General features: G+C 38.1%; 1 protein-coding gene across 4 annotated transcripts in view; it reads right to left on the minus strand.

The window, feature by feature from the left end:
- The window catches only part of arl15b (ADP-ribosylation factor-like 15b), a 77,997-nt gene that overhangs the window by 16,361 nt on the left and 39,873 nt on the right, over positions 1–21,763 (minus strand). For 2 of the 4 annotated variants that reach the window (XM_073829473.1, XM_073829475.1), the window contains exons 2-4: positions 20,862–21,006; positions 20,588–20,647; positions 13,263–13,471 (exon numbers count right to left, since the gene is read on the minus strand). In XM_073829473.1, the coding sequence (XP_073685574.1) occupies positions 13,263–13,471; positions 20,588–20,647; positions 20,862–21,006 (414 nt within the window). Of the gene's footprint in view, positions 1–5,782; positions 8,131–13,262; positions 13,472–20,587; positions 20,648–20,861; positions 21,007–21,763 lie in introns of those variants that run through there. The other 2 variants (XM_073829476.1, XM_073829474.1) reach the window with 2 other exon arrangements.

Here is a 21,763-nt window from a genome sequence, read left to right on the forward strand (position 1 = left end):
GTGTGCCATATGCACCAAACACTCAGCCAACGTTCCGTGGGGGTGATGTCTGAGGCTGAGACTCTCCGGAAAGTATCCAGCCATGTAATATGAAAAATAGAGACATTTATCGAAGAAGCTACAAGATAAAAGAAACATTGTACATAGGACAATGACGCCTCAGTCCTCTTCAAAAGTGATTTTAGTTCTGGGAAAAGCCCAATAGCTCCTCACTGCAGTACACAAGATCTAGGGGGCGAGGTTACATCCACATCCAGGGGGTGGAGATAGGTAGGTTTAGAGCTGAAGATGGGTAGGTTTAGGGATTAGGGAGTGAAGATGGGTAGGTTTAGGAATATGTAAGGTGGGAGGAGTTGGATCTGGAATAAACCTCGCCCCCTGGATCTTGTGCTCTGTAGTGAGGACTATCCCAAAAAGCCAGAAATCACAGGGTGCCAGATCTGTGATGTAAGGAGACTGAGTCACCTGAGTGATCTGATGTTTCGGTAAAATACTCTGAGATGTGATCCATGGGCGCATTGTTGTGATGAAGTTGTGAATGCGGCCAAGAACCAGCACTATCTCAGAGGTAGAGTGGTATGGGTTGACCATGGCACACTGGGTTCTGCTAAAAAATGGTTTGCGTTGCTTACACACATGGTTGTGTTTGGGTGGCGTCAATGCATCTGAACTATTGCAGCACTGCCTTGCTTGTACAGTCTGTTCTACACAGACGGTGGACATCATCTGCCAGATTGTGCGTAACACATCCGCTCAAAGTGCAGAGGAAGGAACACTAATTGCCATCATGAAACTATAAGATGTACCCGCACATGATGTTTCCCTGTGAAATTCTTTGTACACCACAATAAATGATTTACCAAGATCTCGATGACAACTTGTTCTTTGGTCTGCGTGCTGTAATCTCGATACAGCACATTGTCCAAACACCGCACAATTGGACTGCAAGAATCTGCACCGTCTATCCATGACCATATGGTCCCCAAGCAGACGGCTGCTGGTTGTTCAGTCACTGGGCACTGCCACCAGACAGAAGTGCTCCATGTGGCAGCACCAGTGACCTCTCTCAGCAGAATGCCCTGAGTCAGGCTGCCAGCCGAGCTACACAATAACGTCTGGCCAGCATGTTTCTTCCGAAGCCAGACAGAATACAGAGTCCACCCAGCCAGACAGTTCTACCACAGTTCAGCCTCCTTCAGGCACACAAGATGGCCTTTGTCTTCACGTCTCAAACACATCTTTCAGGACGAGGAAAAATTCCTCCCCCCAAAGAACATTCAATTGATGGCGCCTGATGGCAATGAGGACTCCTCTAAGATTTTCCTCGCCCAGTGTATTTCAGAGATTCACAACAAACCACTCAGGACCACTTACATAAAGTGCCTTAAGGTATGTTGCACATCTTATTGCTCAATGTTGGTCAACACGTTGAGATTCAATTCCATTGTATAGCTAAATGCATTTAGCGAGAAAGCAATGTCTAGGAATGAGAGTATCCTTGAGCAAATCAGGAGGGTCAGTGAGGACATAAGATGAGCAGATACGCCAAACGCCAAATGTGTTTGCTTTCCAGTTCTCTCTGTAAGGAAAGCGATGGAAAATGGTACCTGCATGCATTAGTTGGAGAGGACTCCAGACATCTGTCATGTGAAACAGGTCCAGTTCTGGAGCTTGGGGGTCTGTGTGCGTCTCCCACTCATGTTGGTTCGGTGTGCATCCATCTCTATCAGTCATAACTTTATTAGAGCCAGATGTTACGGGTGCCCTGTCTACTTCCAGAGCCGTGGTAATTTTATTATTACTCTAAATCACAAGCCAGTGAGATCAGCCACAGGAGAAAGGGAGGGGGTTTGGGTCATGCAGGGGAAAACCGGGCGGTTCTTTTAAAGGTAAGACATTGACCCCTTCCCTTCCATTGCCGCATGGGGGGAGCTGCTTCCAAAGAGCAGATGGGGAGACGGGGGCAGTAAATTACACCGGTGACTGTGACTCTGCTGGGTAGAGTTTCAACTGCCAAGCCCTTACATTTGAGGACCAAAGAGCTCCAGGGGTACCATATATCAAAGATACAAGAGTCTCTCTTGAGCATGAGGAAGGGATTTAAAAAGCACACACACACCTGTAATGGCCAACACTAGAGTGTCAGTCTGAAACCAAGTCAACATTTTCTTAGAATTGTAAGACTGGTTTAGACTTTTTTTTCTGATTTAGACAGATGCTAATATGGACAGGTTACGCAATCTCCAAAACAATGAGCGAACTATGCTAGAAACCAGACAATATTAATGGAACAGTTCACCCAAAAATGAAATTCTCCCATTATTACTCACCCTCATATCGTTCCAAACCCGTAAGACCTTCTTTCATTTTCGGAACACAAATTAAGATATTTTTGATCAAATGTGAGAGCTTTCTGATCCTTCATAGCCATGTTCAAGGCCCAGAAAGGTAGTAAGGTCATCATTAAAATAGTCCATGTATTGCGAACGCGTGTCGAAGACTGACACGAAAGAGCAGAAATTGTTGAACTAAGGTGCTATTTTTGTACTCTTGAACTTCATAAAATTAAGGTTGAAACACTGATGTCACAGACTATTTTGATGATGTCTTTACTACCTTTCTTGGCCTTAATCATGATAGTTGTGTTCCTGTCTATACAGGGTCAGAAAGCTCTCAGATTTCATCAAAAATATCTTAATTTGTGTTTCAAAGATGAATGAAGGTCTTACAGGTTTGGAATGACATGAGGGTGAGTAATTAATGACAGAATTTTCGTTTTTGGGTAAACTCTTCATTTAAATATACGCTGTTTTGCAACAAGGATAAAATATTTATAGTTACTTTAGAATATAAAGCTTAAAAAGTTGAAATAGAATCCCTATTTTTGATTCATGCACGTTTCTTTTTTTAACCTTTTCTATCTAAATCACTTCTGTTACATTGAAACTTTAAAATTTCTGCTTATGAATTTTGATTACAAGATGTAGAAAATGTATAAAAACAGTCACTAATCACATAAGGAATGACTGATTACTGCTTCTGCATTTGCTCAGTCAACAGTCAATGCGAAAAGCTGAGGCGTTAAGTTTTACACGGTTGGCTACTTTTTATTATTCACAATGTGGCCAAGCAAAACAGAACTCTTAAAACAATGATTATCTTCCAAAAAGTGGAGTGGAGGGAGTCTGTTCCTGCCCAAAGCATAAAGACAAGCTTGTTGAGTCCTACTTGCTAATTTTAATAAATTATCATTAATAAATATATAAATATGTTTCAATATGAATGCGTTTAGTACTGTGCTGGATTACCACTTCATGTCTAATGTCAACTTGTGTCTAAAAGCGAAACCAGTCAAGAGCCACTGCTCCAAATCATGGGGTTCATTAGGCTCCGGTATCTTTACATAATCAAAATGAGAAAGAAGATAAAGAGGGGGAAGGCGCAAAAATGGACAGCACCAATCTTTCCCACAGCAAGTAACATGAGAGACTGAGGAAAGGGTTGTAAAGCCAGACAGACACCCAGACAGTGGAGTGAGTGCGTGTGTGCGTGTGGTATGAGGGAGAATGGTGTTTCTCCTGCTGATCAGACACTGGCCTTGGCACCCAGCACTGAAAACCATGCCAATGTCGGCTGAGCAAATTCCGAGCCCCCGAGGAAAACAACAAACGGGTCTGTTGTTCGGACCCAGATTGCTGCGTGACCACGACGGACACAGATTTCAGGTCTGTACTGACTGAACTGAGCCGGTCTCTCACATCGCTTCTTGGATCTAGCCTTGTGTTAACGTGCTAACTGATCGGCACTAACTGGCTTTTCTCTTTTAGATCTTCATCAATTTTGTGTTGTCACAACTTTCCTCTGTCCATTTGGCTCTGGGCTGTCAACAGTGCACTGATTTGATGACAGATCTCCAGATCTGCAAGAAAAGAAACTCCTCGTTCCCTTTCATCATCATTAATCAATATACGCTTTGTATAGCTACATTTGTCCCCTTAAGCAACCTTAATTGCAGCCTCTGGTCAACTTGGCACACAAGAAGGAGAGAATTAAACATGACTTTTCATGTGGTTGTTGAGACAGTCATGCACTGGTTTATTCAATTTCAGTACAATAGGTCCCTACTGCCACATTTTTAAATCAATTGTATTACACTCGCACTCAAACATCTCAACAGGTCCTAAATTTACTTCTTCGTCTCATCTTCATGAAGCACAGAGGAAAACAGTCATAAATCTAGCAGTCAGCACAAATGTGTTCTTGAAATTCACATTTTTCCAGACATACAAATCACTCTTTTCTTTTGCATGATATATCGTAAGCAAGCAGAAATTTTACACTTGACCAATTCCAATCAAAACACAGTTGGGTGAAATTGAGTCTTAAGCTGAGTGCTCATAATTATGTTTGTTGTTGAGTGATAAGCAAAAGTATTTTCAAATTTAACATTAACATTGAATTTTATAACAGAGCTTGACATTTATGCTTGTCTGGGACAGGTGGATTTTTTTAAGGGGCAAGTAAAAGAGAATTTTACTTGCACGACCGGACAACTAATCTGATTAAAAAATCTAATTAGGGAAGCACCAAAATTTCGGTGAGAATGGTTCTGATTTTATTACATTTTATGTAAATGCAATTGATAATAGATAATGTATTGACAATAACAAGGTCACGCCAGTTGTGGAAAAAACATGCCTGATTCAAAAATGGGGTCGTAAAAATGGCTGAAGAATATTATTTTAATAATTCTAAGTTAAACTGTGCTTTGTTGGTAGGATATAATATCTACTAGAATGTTAAAAATGTTCAGTGTTCAGTAAATATTTTTAAACTGTTGTTTTGTAATTGATTTGTTACTTTGAAAAGCAAGACCAAATTGTAAAAAGCACATTTTGGCTATTTAATTTATACAATGGTGAAAATTTTTTGGCAAAATACATAGGGAAAAAACACACGAAAAACCGTGTTTGCTAATCGGCCTTCGGCCCAGTGTTTCATTTTGTTCGGTTTCGGCTTCGGCCAAGAATTTTCATTTCGGTGCATCCCTACATTTTAGTACAATATTGTCAGCGTTGACTGTTTTTGCTCAATTTAGTTAACGAAAACAGTTAAAAACAAAGATCACAGCAGAACAGCCACGCATCTCTGAACATACAATGGTGTTTCGTCACTGAATTATTTGGTGTTTCTGAATTAATCATTTGAGTCAATGATTCAGTGATCCATTCATAAAGACTGGCACTTGCTTTATTCTCAAGTGATAAGCAAAAGTATTTTTAAATTTGACTAGTCATTTTACGCAGGGCTTGACATTAACACCTGCCAAGCCGCCAAATGCGGGTGGAATTCTGCAGTGGCAGGTAACACGGTCATTCGCACTAGCCATTTTGGAGGGTTGAATTTTATAACAGAGCTTGATATTCGTGCTTGTCTGGGTCAAGTGTATTTTTTGAAGGGGCAAGTGGAAGAGAATTTTACTTGCCTGACCGGACAACTAATTCAATCTGATTGAAACATCTAATTAGGGAAGCACCAAAATTTCAGCTAGAATGATTCTGATTTTATTACATTTGGTGTAAACGGCAATTGATAATGGATAATGTATTGACAGTAACAAGGTCACACCAGTTGAAGATCGTGCAGCCTGTCTGTGTGTGAGACAATCTCATGGAGAAATCAACACAAATGAACACAACTGCAAACAGAAGAAACATACTGCGGTAAAAACGTAGTTTTTATATTTATTACATAGCCTAGATAAGCAACATGACACGACCAAGAGAGTACAGTTTTCCCTGAAAACAACGGTTGTAAATTTGACATTGATTTTATACAAGAGTTCAAACAAGTAGCTAATATACATTTTAGTACAATATTGTCAGCGTTGACCGTTTTTGCTCGATTTGGTTAGTTCAAAACAAAGATCACTGCAGAACAGTCATGCATCGCTCACCAACGTACAGCGGTGGTTTCGTTACTGAATGATTTAGCGTTTCTGAATTAATCATTTGAATCAATGATTCAGTGGCCCATTCATAAAGACAGGCACTTGATTCATTCTCAAATGAATCAGCCATCCGAATGAATCGTTTAAAATTACTCATTCATTAAGACAGTCACTTGCTGCCACCTATTGGCGGTTTACTCTTATATTTAAAAGTAGCTTATCTTTGCATTTTTTTACAACATTTTATATTTTTTTATATATTAAAAAAAAAACTGATTTGAAACACCAAGCTCATTACATTACTTAGACTGTTGCAATTTTGCAATGCAAATGCTTTCATGCTACATTTTAGCTTAATTAAAGGAAAAGGTCACTTTAAGAACAACAATTTGCAGATAATTTACTCCCCCTTGTCATCCAAGATGTTCATGTCTTTCTTTCTTCAGTCATAAAGAAATTATGTTTTTTGAGGAAAACATTCAGGATTTGTCTCCATATAATGAAATTCTATGGTGCCCCAGAGTTTGAACTTCCAAAATACAGTTTAAATGCAGCTTCAAAGGGCTCTAAATGATCCCAGTCAAGGAAGAAAGTTCTTATCTAATGAAACAATCAGTTATTTTGTACACTGCTTTACAATTTCTTGTAAAAGGCATTTGATCTTCTTTGCACATTCACTTTGTAAACACTGGGTCAGTGCTTCTGCAGCGATAAAGGATGATTTTGAAAAATGAGATTTTCGACATACCCTAACTGTCTTGAACCAGAATACACAAAGTTGACACAGAGCTGGACAAGACGAGAATATGAGGTTAAGTATATAGTATATAAATTTTCTTTTTTTTTTTTTTTTTTTTAGAAAATAACCAATCATTTTGCTAGATAAGACCCTTCTTCCTCGGCTGGGATCATTTAGAGCCATCTGAAGCTGCATTTAAACTGCATTTTGGAAGTTCAAACTCGGGGGCACCATAGAAGTCCACTATATGGACAGAAATCCTAAAAGGTTTTCATCAAAAAACATCTTGGATGACAAGGGGGTGAGTAAATTATCTGTAAATATTTGTGTAAATATCAGCTGCTTTTGTTTGTTCTGCAGTGACACAATTGGTTTTGTTTATACTGATTTCATTTGATTGGTAACAGCCTTGTCTTATTAAATTCAGTGAATTTATTAATCAAATATAAGAATTTGAAATGAAAGATGACGCATGCATTTAATACAGTTAGGGGAAAATGTACTTTAAATAGGCAAACAAAAAAAAACATAGAAAGTAATTTTTAGTACACAGTGGCCCGGTTTCATAGACAGGGCTTAGCTTAAACCAGGATTAGCCCATAGTTCAAAATGTGCCATAGGAAAAACATTATTGGTGTGCATCTTGAGACAGTCAGTGCTAGTTTCTTTCAGTTGAAACAGCTCACTTACATTTTACTCCAGGACTAGGCTTAAAGCTTGTCTGTGAAACCGGGGGAGTAACTTTAGTCATATAAAACGTAATTTCCCAACAACAAAATTGTGGCCAGTGAAAATGCTGAGTGGCTAGTAATTTTAAAAAACCACTAGCCACAGTGGCTGGTGAGCAAAAAAGTTAATGTCATGCCCTGGTTTTATAAATGACTAGTGCAACGTGGCTAGAAATGATTCAAGCTAAACATTTAAATCCAGATATTCAATAATCAACTATACGGTTGTAAGACAACTTGTTAGTCATCCTGCTCAACCCTAGTCCAACAAAAAACAACAACAATGCTTAATCATATTGTTCTACTGATGCTTCAATTACGACTTCACATTTCTGCATGCTGAAGACCAGATGGTCACTGCACATGGGCTGAACGTGTGTCCTTCATTTGGACTTAGTCTCATAACAGTAATTTACTGTCGATCAAAGTATTTATGTGCAAATGTCAACACAAACTATAGTAAAAGCAAGCGAGACTTGAAATCCCAATGAAGAATAAGTCAAAGCTGTCTTATGTGTTGTCACCAGTCAGTAGCCTCTTCACGTAGAGCCAGATGACTCTGAAAAATGGTTAGGCTTAATACATGGGATCCAGAAGAAGAAAATCAGGTGATGTAACCAGTCACAGGGAAACCTGCAGAAATCAGTCACACTAGATCTCTTGAAGCTGGGGCTCAGGGACTCCCAGAGGGTTGCAAGGGGGTGCTAGGTGGTCTGTGGAAAATTTGAGATAAAACAAATGCAATATGTTTCGTAAAGGGGTCATGAACTGCCTTTTTATTATTTTGTACTGTTCTCTGAGGTCCACTTACAATGATATCAAGATTTTAACATCAAAAACATCACAATATGGAAGTAATAGACTATTTTCTGTCCTGTTTTAACCCCCACATCTAAACGCTCTGTTTGAACAGGCATGGCGGATTGTAGACTCGGAAGTAAAGGCCACTGCTATGATTGGCCAACAGTTGTGTATGTTTGACAACCTACACTACCAGTCAAAAATGTTTGAAGCTGTTTTCAATATAATAATAATAATAATAATAATAATAATAATAAATGTTTTTGAGCAACAAATCAGAATATTAGAATTATTTCTGATGTCACTGGAGTAATGATGCTAAAAATTCAGCTTGGAAATCACAGAAATAAATTACATTTTAAAATATATTCAAATAAAAAGCAGCTATTTTAAATAGCAAAAATATAAAAAAATACTGTTTTTGCCATATATTAAATTACAGGAATGAATTACATTTTAAAATATAATCAAATAAAAAGCAGTTATTTTAAATAGTAAAAATATTTAAAAAAAAATACTGTTTTTGCCATATATTAAATTACAGGAATGAATTACATTTTAAAATATATTCAAATAAAAAGCAGTTATTTTAAATAGTAAAAATATTTTACAATTTTACTGTTTTTGCCATACTTTAAATCAAATAAATCCAGGCTTGTTGAGCAGAAGAGGCTTTAAAAAACATTAAAAATCTTACTGTTCAAAAACTTTTGACTTGTAGTGGACAACCTTTACAGATGGACTTCCCAGAAAATCCTATGTCGAATTACGCCTTGTTTGTAAACGAATCTTAACTAACTTCATCCTGACGCGGCCTGGATCTTCATTAAAAATAAAGTTAATCCACTCTTTCCTAACGTTGGGATAAGAAGGACAGCAATGCAAAGGCTGTACTTTTGGAGAGAGTTCTGAAACTTACAAGATACTTTTATAGTATAGTACTTTTATCTCTTGTCAATAGATCAAGGGAATTTTGTTTTCTCAGTTCATGACCCCTTTAACAGTAAAAAAACAAAAACAAATTACAAATAGTTTGCAAAAAAGTATTTAGTACAAACAAAATTCAAATGTAATCAATCATTCTGCAATTTTTTAGAGTATAAATGAGTCTGCAAACATGAAAATACACAGCTGGCTGCATATTTTGGGAAGGGGGTTTCTTGCAAGGGGATCATCATCATATTTGGAGTTCCCTGGCAATAAAACATTTGAAAACTCACATAGGTGGATTACTTAGTAACCTTAGAAGTACAGAAATGTTTACGGGAATCAAACGCATTATGAAATGGTCATCCAGGGTAAGACAGATGATCCATCACAGTTCACACCCTGAAATATAAAGCAAAACCGGTTGATGCTGGCGCACAGGCCACTTCCACGCAAACCACATTGCGATGCGGACCTTCATTTGATACGTTAAGCAATTTATATCTGGCAAAAAAATGAAAAACGATCTGAAACATCTCCACAGACTTGTGTGAGCAGTTGAAGTAGTATAGAGGGAGGATTGTGTTTCAAGCTCATGTTTAACAGCAAGGCTGTTGGCCGAAGACTTGTGGACTTGTTCAGCAAAAGCAGCGGTGCGACTAATAAACAGTCAAATAAATAAATATGTTTTTGTTTATTTATATAAAGCCTCTGCAAAAACACAGATTGATGTAATCTGTCACCCGAAAACAGTTTTTCATAATGCTGGCAGCAACTTCATCCCTTATAATGACCAAAAAAATATGCAACCAGTTCCAGTTTTCTGCACTGTGGATCTTTTCTTCTTTCAAAAAATGCCCATAGGAGGTCCAGGAGATCTGATCCAGTTTGAAATCGATTGAGAGCAATTTAATGGAAAACAAGCTGGTCAGGTCCGATCTTGTGTAACCCAAGTTGTATCTCCAGCAAGGAGAGCGAGCCTCGCTGCCAACTGAAAAGCCCCGTTTTGACACACATCAGTGAACTGGGATGTGTTATCCTCCGAAGGCAGATATTTACTGCTCACTCAGGACCACTTCTCAGCCAGTTAATTAGCGCTCTGTGCATTGGGTGATACCCTGCAGCCCGCGGACCGATTTCTCCACTCGGAGCAGATGTGCGCGCTCACAAACGGACACACAAACCAACACGCGTGGTATCAGCCAAATAACACACAGACACCAAATCACTCAGGAAAAGACACACAGGCTGAGTAACTCAATCCTCCGAACATAAAAGTGACAAGGGGACCATTAAAATAGAAATGTGACAGCAGAGACATGCCACAAATTCCAACTGTTTGCCATTACTAACAGCGGCCAGCAATTCATCTCAATTTCGATGCCACTCGCTTTTGAAACCATGTTTGAAAGAATCTCAAATAGAGTAATCGGTAAAATGAATACACTCTTATGAGATGGGACAACAGCTGTAGTGTTTCCCCACACCACCAGTATTTTGGGCTCCCAACAATACAAAGACTTATTGTCAGGAAAGCCTGAGAAAGTGGGTAAGCTGGGTGCTGCAGATCTGTGGGAGAATGTCTTGCGGCCTGTCAGTGTTTGCAAACAACAATCGAATCCTCTGAAACAGACGGAGTGTTGCCTAATGTTGCTATTATTTAAGAGGTTAGTTCACCCCAAAATGACAATTCTGGCATCATTTACTCACCCATTATAATTTGTCATCCTTTGAACAAAGATGAAGACATTGGTAATTAAATCCGCGACATTTTTGTCCATCCTCTAAAAGTCTTCTGCAAGAACCAATGAGGTTTGTTCTCCACTTGGTTGACCTTCTGGCTGATCAAAGTTTGTGTGTGAATAAAAGCCTAAATTAAATCTGTTACATAAATTGATCATGTCGTTTCAGAAGACTGGGATTAAACTGCTTAATTCATGTGGATTTATGTTTTGACATCTTTGTGAATGTTTTGAAAGGGTTTTGAGAGAACCCTTCATCAAAAACATCTTTATTTGTGCTCCAAAGATGAACAAACCGCCTATGGCTTTGGAATGACATAAGGGTGAATAAATAATGACTAGGTGTCAACCTGTATGTGTTTTTCAGGGCCAAAGAGGATACAGATTATTATAGATAAAGTAGAATGATAACCGATATTTTGAACCGATATATGTTTTGTGTAAAAATGAAAATTAATGTCAAAATTTAAAAGAATAACAAGGGCTCTGACAAAAACTTTGTTTAATAGCTTTTAAATTATTTTATCGGCAAATCATTTTTAAATGACTGATAACTTTAAAAATGTTTTTATAGTTATCGGACCACTAATGATAATGATTTCTGTCAGTTTTAATGCTTTTAAATTATTTTTATCAGCAAATCGGTTTTGAAAAAGACCAATACCGATAACCATAATGATGATTTCATATCCTTTTTTTTTATTGTGTTTGTGTTGCTTTTTTATAGTTTTAAATTATTTTATTGGTAAATTGGTTTTTGAAAATGACCAATAACAATAACCATAAAAATGTGTGATATCGGTGCTGATAATCAGTCTACCCCAAAAGGGTCTAAAGATGTGGTCGCATTTACCATTCCTTAAAATTGTGTAGGTGAAATCCAGTCATTTCAATAGCAAAGAGATCAAGAAATTCATGTGAGAGTAAAAAAGAGGTTCTTCATGCAGATTACGCAAACTGGCCACACAAATTAGCTTTGTTGACCAGCAGAAAGCTGCTTGATTTGACTTTAGTTTGAGCTGTGCTTCACTACACTATTAAACAATGCACCATTTTTTGCCCATGAAAGTGTGCCAAAATTTAGCTAAAGTGACCACAACTTCAGTTATAAAAACAAGAATGGGAATAACCATAATGCTAAATATGGCGGATATCATCCAGTTTCACAGAGGTATCACTTTTTTGTTTATAACGTATATTTGCTTGACTAGCCTGTAAACCAGTGTTTTGTGTGATTTGAGCTAAAGAAACACAATTTACAATAATATTGCTGTCTGACTGTTGTTTGGACATAACACTGATAAACAGCTTCAGGAAATTCTCCTTCTGTCCCCATTTAAGTTTATAAGAGCTCCAGATGCATGACTGGAAATAAGAAAGACTGGGACATCTTGCCTTAATGGGATAGTTCACTCAAAAATGAAAATGACCTCATGATTTACCCTCAAGCCATCCATGTGTATGTGACTTTTTTCTTTCAGACAAATACAATCAGAGTTATATAAAAAAATGTCCTGGCTCTTCTAAGCTTTATAATGGCAGTGAATGGCTGTTGAGATTTTGAAGTCCAATGAAGTGCATTCATCCATCATAAAAAATACTCCACATGGCTCCAGGGGGTTAATAAAGGCCTAAAGGTAAATCAATGTATGTATGTAAGAAAAATATCCACATTTAAAGCTTTATACACCATAATCTCTGGCTTTCACTAAATGTCATATTCACGAGAGAGCGGTGTTTCAGTGTAAGGCGTAGGACATTTTCGTACACAAACGCATGGATTGATTTCAGGAGGCCTTTATTAACCCTCAGAGGTGTGTGCAGCACTTTTTATAATGGATGTACTATTTTAGACTGCAAATTCTCAACAGCCATTCACTGCCATTATAAAGTTTGGAAGAGCCAGGACATTTATTACAACAACTCAGATTGTATTTGTCTGAAAGAAAAAAATATATCCAGGATGGCCTGAGGCCAATTTTTGATGAACTATCCCTTAAAAATGTGCTTTGAAAAATTATTTTTTTACCCATTTTTGTATTTTCCCATTGAATTTCATTGCATTATTGACAAAACATTCTTTTGTGTTCCACAAAAGAAAGTGAATCACACAGGTTTGGAATGACCCAAGTGACCTCTTCAATGAAATATATATCCATATATGATGATGATGGGAGGTATAAAGCATGTATTAGCATCATTTTAGTACAAAGGGGGCTGCAGCCTTGTCCCAGTGGTTGGCCAGTCCGATGATGGGAAGTATTAGGCGAGTATTAAGCGAGTGTAAAGTTACGGCTCGCACAGAGCGGGCGGCAGGTTTGTTCTGGCGGCTAGCCAGGGTGAGGAAGGGAAGTGTTAAGCGAGTATTGGGTTACCTCTTGAACAGAGCGGGCAGCAGGTTTGTCCTGGTGGTTGGCCAGAATGAGGAAAGGAAGCGTGCAGAGCTGCGGATGCTGCAAGGCCGAGTGGAGCTCCGTACGCGCCACCTCCAGGTCCTCCTCCGACGAAGCGCTGTCCAAAACAAACACCACCCCCTGAGAGCCCTGGTAGTACCGGCTCCAGTACTTTTTAATTGAGTCCGCTCCTGCAAACAAAAAACACAAATTCACACCGTCAGGATCGCAGCGAGGAAGTCATAACATTTAATACACACATTAACCCCTTCGCAGAAAAAAAAAGGTGGTTTTCCTGTCAGAGCTCCAAACAAAAAGCACAACGAGACACTTTTTGGCAACCGGGCGGGAAACGGACTACAGCGTGTTTCGACACAGTATCAGTTCGAACATTGCTGGAATGCATTTGGTGAGGACCCTGACCTCCTTTCAAAAATCATTGCGGATATTGCATTATGTATTTTTATGACTTCAAGAACGCATGCCAACTCGCACTCTCGCTCGGGGAGGCCTGTGGGAAAAGCCGTGTCCAAATGAAGAGCGCTCAATGCAACAGTGTTTCTTTAAAGTCGACCCTGAGAGCATATTAAAATGGTTTCTTCTGATGGCCAGTCTACAGCACAGTTCAAATGGGCCCACTTTTACAGTGAACATATGGTTTCTCTTGTGCACAGCAATTTGGGGGTACAAAAATGTGGCCACCAAGACACACAAGCGCAGCATGGCTTTGGTTAAAGTGAGTCACTGCGGGGCCTGTACCCTAACCGTGAAAAAACTGAGACCAGTTTGTCTATACCTCTTGTCCTTGTGAGTTTCCCCAAGGGAATGCGCTATATTAATTCCTAGCAAATCCTATGACGACGAGTGCTAAAAAGTAGCTTTATCTCTCGGTTTTCATCTCCAGGCATGAAATAATACACAGAATGCTTTTCCAAAAGGTGGCGTCTTAAATCAACACCAGACCGTAATCGACGGCTTTATTCAAAGCTCTTGAAGCTCGGCCAAGACGTATAAGCTGTTTGCTTGACACTAAGCAGCTGCGTGATTCTTTTTTCCCCCCTCGCTAAACACACTGGACGCAAGTTTAATGGTTCCACTTCCAAACTTCTAAGCCTTTGTCACACCACAAATTGAGCTCTTAGTCATGCCTCGCCAAATTATCAGCACTAAAACTGTTCTAGAGGTCTAGGTTCACGTTTGCAACAGGCTCCACCTATTAGATTGAGTTTCAGAGCTCGACTCCCCGATATCATCGCTGTGTATGATGTACAATGTAATACTTCCAGTTCTCATTAGGTATTATCCATCGCGGTATTCGGCAACAGCTTTCCAACCACTGACATGCAAGCCTGACAGCAATAGCACACACTCTGCGATAGCCAGCCAAAGATATAATAATGTTTTTTCCAGATGTTTAGGCAATTTGTGACTCACAATAAATATTTGGGATCCTCGAAGACAGGCCTGACTCATCTAATTAACAGGCGTTTGATCTGCTATTGCCATTTAACCAAGCACTATTAACGCATAATCACTCAGCCTGGTATTTATTTTTCTATATGGCCTGGCTTTTCTAAAACACAATATGCTATCAGTCTCAAATGTGCATCAACACTTCCTCTGTGGCTTTTACTCAAAGTCTCCATCTACTGGCTGTGAAAGCAAAATGAAAGCGCTGGGAGGTCTTGGGCTTTGAAAAGCAGCAGTTTACTTTCATTTCAAAACATGTGCATTAAGACGAAAACAATGTGACGGAACAAAACAGCATTTATCAGCAACGGGCCGGTGCATTACAATCTCATGTGATAATGCAACTAAAGCACATTTTCGCAGAAATCATTACATCATGGCCATGGTCCAGAGAAACAAAGAGAGAGAGTCTGCTAAGTGCTTTCAGATGGCCGCTGCGAGATGGTAAATGTGAGCATGTGGGGCTCCCTTCTTTGGTGCGCCTGTCAGCCCGGCAGATCGCACAGGGTGTCATCGTGACACTGATGGGAAATGCACGCAGACAGCGAGGCGCTTTGAACGTCTCCTGGCTTCCTGACATCACTCACGCAGACCCAAAACACGGGCCAGACGGGCAGACCAAGCAATAACACGGTAAACCGTCTCGATGGTCGTGGCGGAAACGACGGGAGAGCCGGCGTGTCAAGCCGGCACACAACCTCCATCAATAAAGTGTGACATGAGCCTTCCGCGTCAGGTTCAAGGTTAATGTCCCAGCCGTAACCCTACACTGATGTTTTTGGGGAAAAAGAGGTCGCGCTCCGCAGGCCCCTGACACTGAGCTGAACTCGCTGGAGGTCTGGAGGAAAGGTTTCCAAAGTGCTTAAAAGGAAAACAGGACATAATTATACCGGTTTTCAAGGAGAATTTAGAGGTTCATCAATTTCAAGACGAGTTCCCATTGTGGGCTTTTTCTCACCAAAAAGTCGCCTAGTTCATTTTTAAAGGATTTAAAGGATTCCTTCTTCCGAGGAACACAAAAGGAGAAGTTTTGAAGAATGTGCTGGCCGTTCTTTTCCATGCAGTTAAAATGAATGGGGATAAAGTGTGTAACTACACCTTTGTCATGATACACAATGCTAATTTCACAATATGATACTCGATACGATAACTTAAAGCCAAAATTGAGTTTTTTATTATTACCTCATATTCAATACATAAATAGTTTACAAAAAGTATGGGCCTTTCTCGCATTTCTGGGTTTCTCATAGCGGAAGTCGTCATAGTTGGGTTAAATCCGAGAACAGTGAATGGGAGAGTACCACAAATATTTATTTTTGCATTTCCATTTGCTCAAATAGCAAAATAAAAACTTCAAAATAGGGTTTTCACGATATTCAATCAAAGGAGAAAAACTGAGAGACTGATATCGGCAGTCAGAAGAGAGAATGATGTCAAATTCCTAGCATTAACATTAACTAGGTTTTTGTAACTTGTAAAGGTGATATACTGTACATTTTTAGAAAAAAAAAAAAGAGTAGAGAGTGGAGGCTAAAGCGTGGTTTACAGGACATGGAGGCAACAGCGCGATCACTTGGTTTGGAAACATCTTAAAACACATCATCATTTTTTCTCATAAAGGTAAGAGTAAACGCTTGTACAACAGTTACCGAAAGGTAGAGATTATAAAGTTTTAAATATTGATATCTTTCACAAGTGCATTGATCTACTTCAGAATGCCTTTATTAACCCCCTGGAGCCATGCTTTTTATCATAGATGGATGCATTTCACTGGATTTCAAAAACTCAACAATTTGTCTGATAAAAAAAAAAGTCATATACACAAAAGATGGCTTGAGGGTGAGTAAATCATAGGGTAATTTTGATTCCCTTCAAATAGAAAGACATTTTCATGATTCACACATTTTTGTCTCTGACTACATATATTTAAAAAGTTGTAAATAGTGTATCTAATTAATAACTGCATTATATTATTAAATTATAGATAATAATGATGACTAATAGTTTTCACTTCAAGGAAAACTATTACTTTTTACTTTACGTTACTTTTGTATTACTTTTTAAATCTGGACAGGGCTTGCTTGGTTGTTTTTAATATAAAAAGTTTTATGAAAAAGCCCTTTTACACCAAAAATGAAATGAATAAGCCTAAGGCTTACAGAAAACTAAATTCATTATAATCTGTACAGTAGAATGCAGAAGAAAAAAGTTTAACACTCTTCAGCAAGAAAAAAAATAATGAAGTATAAATGTTTGTTTATCTAAAGTCATTTTTGCTTAGTATAGCTCAACTGGATCATCAAAGGGCAGCAGCAAAGACATTGGTCGATAAAATGGGATTTAATACATAAAAAGAATTTGTGTTATTTAATACAACTATGATCAAACATTATGAGTTACATTCATGAATTATTCACAATAAGACCTACTGCATAACACACACTGTCAAAATAGATTTGGCTAGTTTCATTTCATGCCTATTTTAATCTTAACATCCGCCCTGGCTTTCCAACTGCATTAAAAACAAACAACCAGTACGTTTCTCAAAAATCCTTTTGTGTTCAACGGACGTACTTTTTTTGAGACGGAAGTTTGGAACGACATCCAAATTTTTATTTTTAGGCAACCTATTCATTTGAAATAGTGACAAATCGCTTCTCTACAACAGGTTTCAATATACACAGCCTAGAAGGAAACGCCTGTCTTTAATCTCGGTTCCAGCAGTTATGAACCAGCATTTTTTTTCTCCTAACCTATCAAGCCCTCCCTTCCCCTCGGGTTCTCTGCATCTTCAACACCCTCTTATTCTTGTCATCACTCACTCATTTTAAAGACAGATTCAAAGCCCCAGCCCATCACTCATACGAAAAGGTAAACGCGGGCCAAGATGGCTCTGGGTTCATCGAGCGAGTGACATCCGAAACATTTCCTTTGCGTGCCGCATCCAGGCACTGGCGCTTCCTGGGGTTCAATTTACCTTGAAGAGAAAACTATTAGTCATCAGAGAAATGAGTTTGTGCCCTTTCTGGTCAGGCCCTCATGTAACATCTGCGTCAAATAACACTCAAATTCATCGTGATATGTCAGGTGACATGCCGCCAGAGCTTACTTTTCAAAAGATCAGATATGAAATAACAGCTTAAAATGTTGTTACAGATGTGTCCACCGATATTTAATGACATTAGGCTTTTGTTTTATTAATTCAGGTCAGATTAATTTATTTATACATACAATGACTAGAATGCAATTTTTTATGATTTTTATATGCAAAGGCATTAAATGTATCACAGTTACCATAAAAATGGAACTGAAATTAAGATGTATACAACTGAAAGATGGATAAATAAGCTTTCCATTGATGTATGGTTTGGTATGATAGAACAATAATTGGCCAAGATACAATTATTTGAAGATCTGGAATCTCATGGTGCAAAAAAAACCGTTAAATACTGAAAAAATAAATCTCCTTTGAAGTTGTCCAAATGAAGTTCTTAGCAATGCATATTACTAATCAAAAATTAAGTTTTGATATATTTACATTAGGAAATTAACAAAAACTCTTCATGGAACACGATCTTTACTTAATATCCTAATGATTTTTGCCATAAAAGAAAAACCAATCATTTTGACCCATACAATGTATTTTTGGCTATTGCTACAAACTACTTAAGAGTGCCACTTAAGACTGGTTTTGTGGTCCAGGCTCACATATTTGAATGATTTCTGAAGGATCATGTAACACTGAAGCCTGGAGTAATGATGCTCACAATTCAGCTTTGATCACAGGAATAAATTACATCTTAAAATATATTAAAATACAAATCAGTTATAATAAGTTGTAATAACATTTCACAATAGCCAGGTTCACATCCAAGAACTTTTTGCGAAGAAATATTTAGCGCTTCAAAATTTAGTTGATAAAATTTCTCCTGTGTCGACAAAATCTTTTTTTGTTTACCTTTAGTGCATAAAATCTATTTCGATAATTAAAATGTCGCAAAAATTAGTGTGGAAACACTTTTTGTTGAAAAAAGGGGCTTTAACGCAAAAAATGTGGTGTCACATGACAGAATTAGCACCGTTTCTCTGTAGTTCAAAAGCGTAGTTACAAAAAGTACAAAATTAATTCATTTTGTCTTGTAAGTTTATCTTTTCAATCTTGTTTTCTTCCCAGTTCTGTTCTACCGTTAAATTTAAAGAATTTGTTGTGGAGTGATGGGAAGTAAAATAGCATGGTTTTTCAATATGTTTGGCTGACTGTATTTTATGAACAGGCTGCGTTGTCCAGTTATAGCTATATTCACAATAAAAACTTTTTTTTTAATGACGGAAACAAACATGCCGCTTTCTCAAGAGCGCCTCACAAAAATTCGGTAAATTCGGTTTGGAGAAATAAAATAACCGAAATTAAAGGAACACGTGGAACTTTTTTTGGAAATAGGCTCATTCTCCAACTCCCCCTGAGTTAATAAGTTGAGTTTTACCATTTTGAAATCCATTCAGACGTTCTCCTCTTCTGGCGATATCACTTTTAGCATAGCTTAGCATAGACCATTGAATCCTATTAGACCAATAGCATCACGTTCAAAAATGACCAACGAGTTTCGATATTTGTCCTATTTAAAACTTGACTCTTCTGTAGTTATATTATGTACTAAGACCGGCGAAAAATGTAAAGCTGCAATTTTCTAGGCCGATAAGATTAGGAACTACACTCCCATTCCAGCGTAACGCGATGCTATTGGTCTCATAGGATTCAATGATCTATGCTAAGCTATGCTAAAAGTGATATCGCCAGAACAGGAGAACGTCTGAATGGATTTCAATACGGTAAAAATCAACTTATTAACTTGGGGGGAGTTGGAGAATGAGCCTATTTCCAAAAAAAGTGGAGTGTTCCTTTAACATTCCTATTTTCAATATGGACTAACAAACGTTAATCAGAAAAATAATAATAATGCAACTTCACCAGTTTATAAATATTACTTGATGCTCAAGTATCTAAATAGTCTATATGCCTACAGCCTAAAAATGACACTTGTTAATAAAAATAATTTTATGTAAGCCTATAGGCTACAATTAAATAATAGCCTGTATAATAAAGTTTTGTTTCAAATGGATAAAGAACAGCCTACTAGCCTATGATATTTGCGCAATAGGTGAAATTATGAATGGAAACAGTTCACAGGGCAACTTTTTTTTTGCGATACATCAAAACTTATGCAACAATTCATTTTTTCAGGAATGATGTCATCACGTACACCATTTTATCGGCAAAATGCCAGTTGGATGGAAACAAGCTGGAGACTGCAAATTTCACAGTTTTTTTTTTATGCATATTCACTTTGTCGATAACAAAACATCACAAAAACTGGATGGAAACTTTGTAGGTTTAACAGTTTCACTGTATTTTTGTCAAATAAACGCAACCTCTGTGAACATAACACCCCAACTTTTTTAAAAGATCAGAAAAATGCTTCACTGTTTATGAATACTTAAACTTTTGTCCACTGACCTATCATAAACATGCAAAACAAGTCTTTTAAATATCAGACGATTTAACCTTTTTAGTACAAGACATGGTTTGATCATGTTGTTGAATGTCATGTGGTTGAAATATAATATAAATCATATTTTTTTTAAAAATCAATATTAAATTAAGCACACACATTTTGTAAGGGGAATATGTCATTACATTTGACTTTTCTAAATTCTGAGTTTTAAATATTTTTAAAAGATTGTCCTTTTCTTTAATGTGGACACTCTTATTTGTCATTGACCCATAAATAAAAATCAAATCAAAAGTTGTATTCTCATTAACAGCAGAGAGCATTTACCTCCGAGTTCCTTGACATTTAAAATGGCATTCTGGAACGGGACAGCTTTAATGCTAAAACCTGCAAATAAAAGTTGAACAAGATTAACAACCGCAGTCATCAAATAAAGTCATTAAAACACCTCTGCTACGCTGACTGAGGTTTATTTAAGTAAACTTTAAAAGACAAAATCTGAATACAGGGGAAAGCTCATTTGAAGGTAAATAGGAAGTGCAATGGTCTGTGTTTGTGTTTGCAGGACGGGTCTGGTATTGCTCTATGATGGTGGGCTGACCTGTGGTAGGGATGATGTTGTCTGTTGCCTCACTGCAAAGTCTGGAGAGCAGGCTGGTCTTCCCAGAACCCGTCAGACCGATGCAAACCACGTCATATTCTGGTCTGGGAGGGGGAGGTCCTTTACAGCACAACGTCCTGAAACACTAAAGAAGGGGATGGAACGTTAGAAAGGTTACAATAATTTAGATTAAAACGTCCCACTCATGTTTGTGTTTGTGCGCTTTTTGCGACTCGCGATCCGCCGCGAGAAAGCCTGTGGGTGTATGCGTGTGTCACTCCAGAAACAGAAACACATCTCAAAGACATCTGACATCTGTTGACACCATCTGGTTGAGGAAAAGTTACTGCGAACGAAAAAAACAAGTCTACCGCACAGCGCCTCCATTGAAATCATATGGGCCGAAAGTCACCACAGTGTTCTGGGATAAGTAAGCACCCCTATATATTTCCGCCAAAAAAACAGCCCTGTTTTGTGTAAGTCCCGCTGTCAGAGCCCTTCGGCTGACGTCATGACATTGAGTGATAAAGCAAATAAAAAATTGCCCAATAAATTTCAACAGAGCGCAGTAGAACTAACCGCCAAACACACACACACATAAAGCAAGCCCGTAATACTGCTTAAACCCATCACATCACAGATCAAACGCTTCCTACTATACGGTCTACGCGAGGAAGATCAAAGCATGCTTGACATGCACGTTGTGCGAGGAGGAGGCATTGTGTTCATTACGACGGTGCGGGTAATACGGTCAGGCCCCTTTCGAGTAAAAACAAACCGTTATTTTGTATTATATCCTTCTTTTTCTGTCTGCCTCTTTTTGAGTTACAAAGTTCATTTCACATCTGAAGGTCTTTATCTGCTTGGCTGCGTATAGCTGGATCTAAACAGAGACTCATAAT

This window comes from Garra rufa, chromosome 23, assembly GCF_049309525.1.
Source record: "Garra rufa chromosome 23, GarRuf1.0, whole genome shotgun sequence".
NCBI classification, from domain to species: Eukaryota; Metazoa; Chordata; class Actinopteri; order Cypriniformes; family Cyprinidae; genus Garra; species Garra rufa.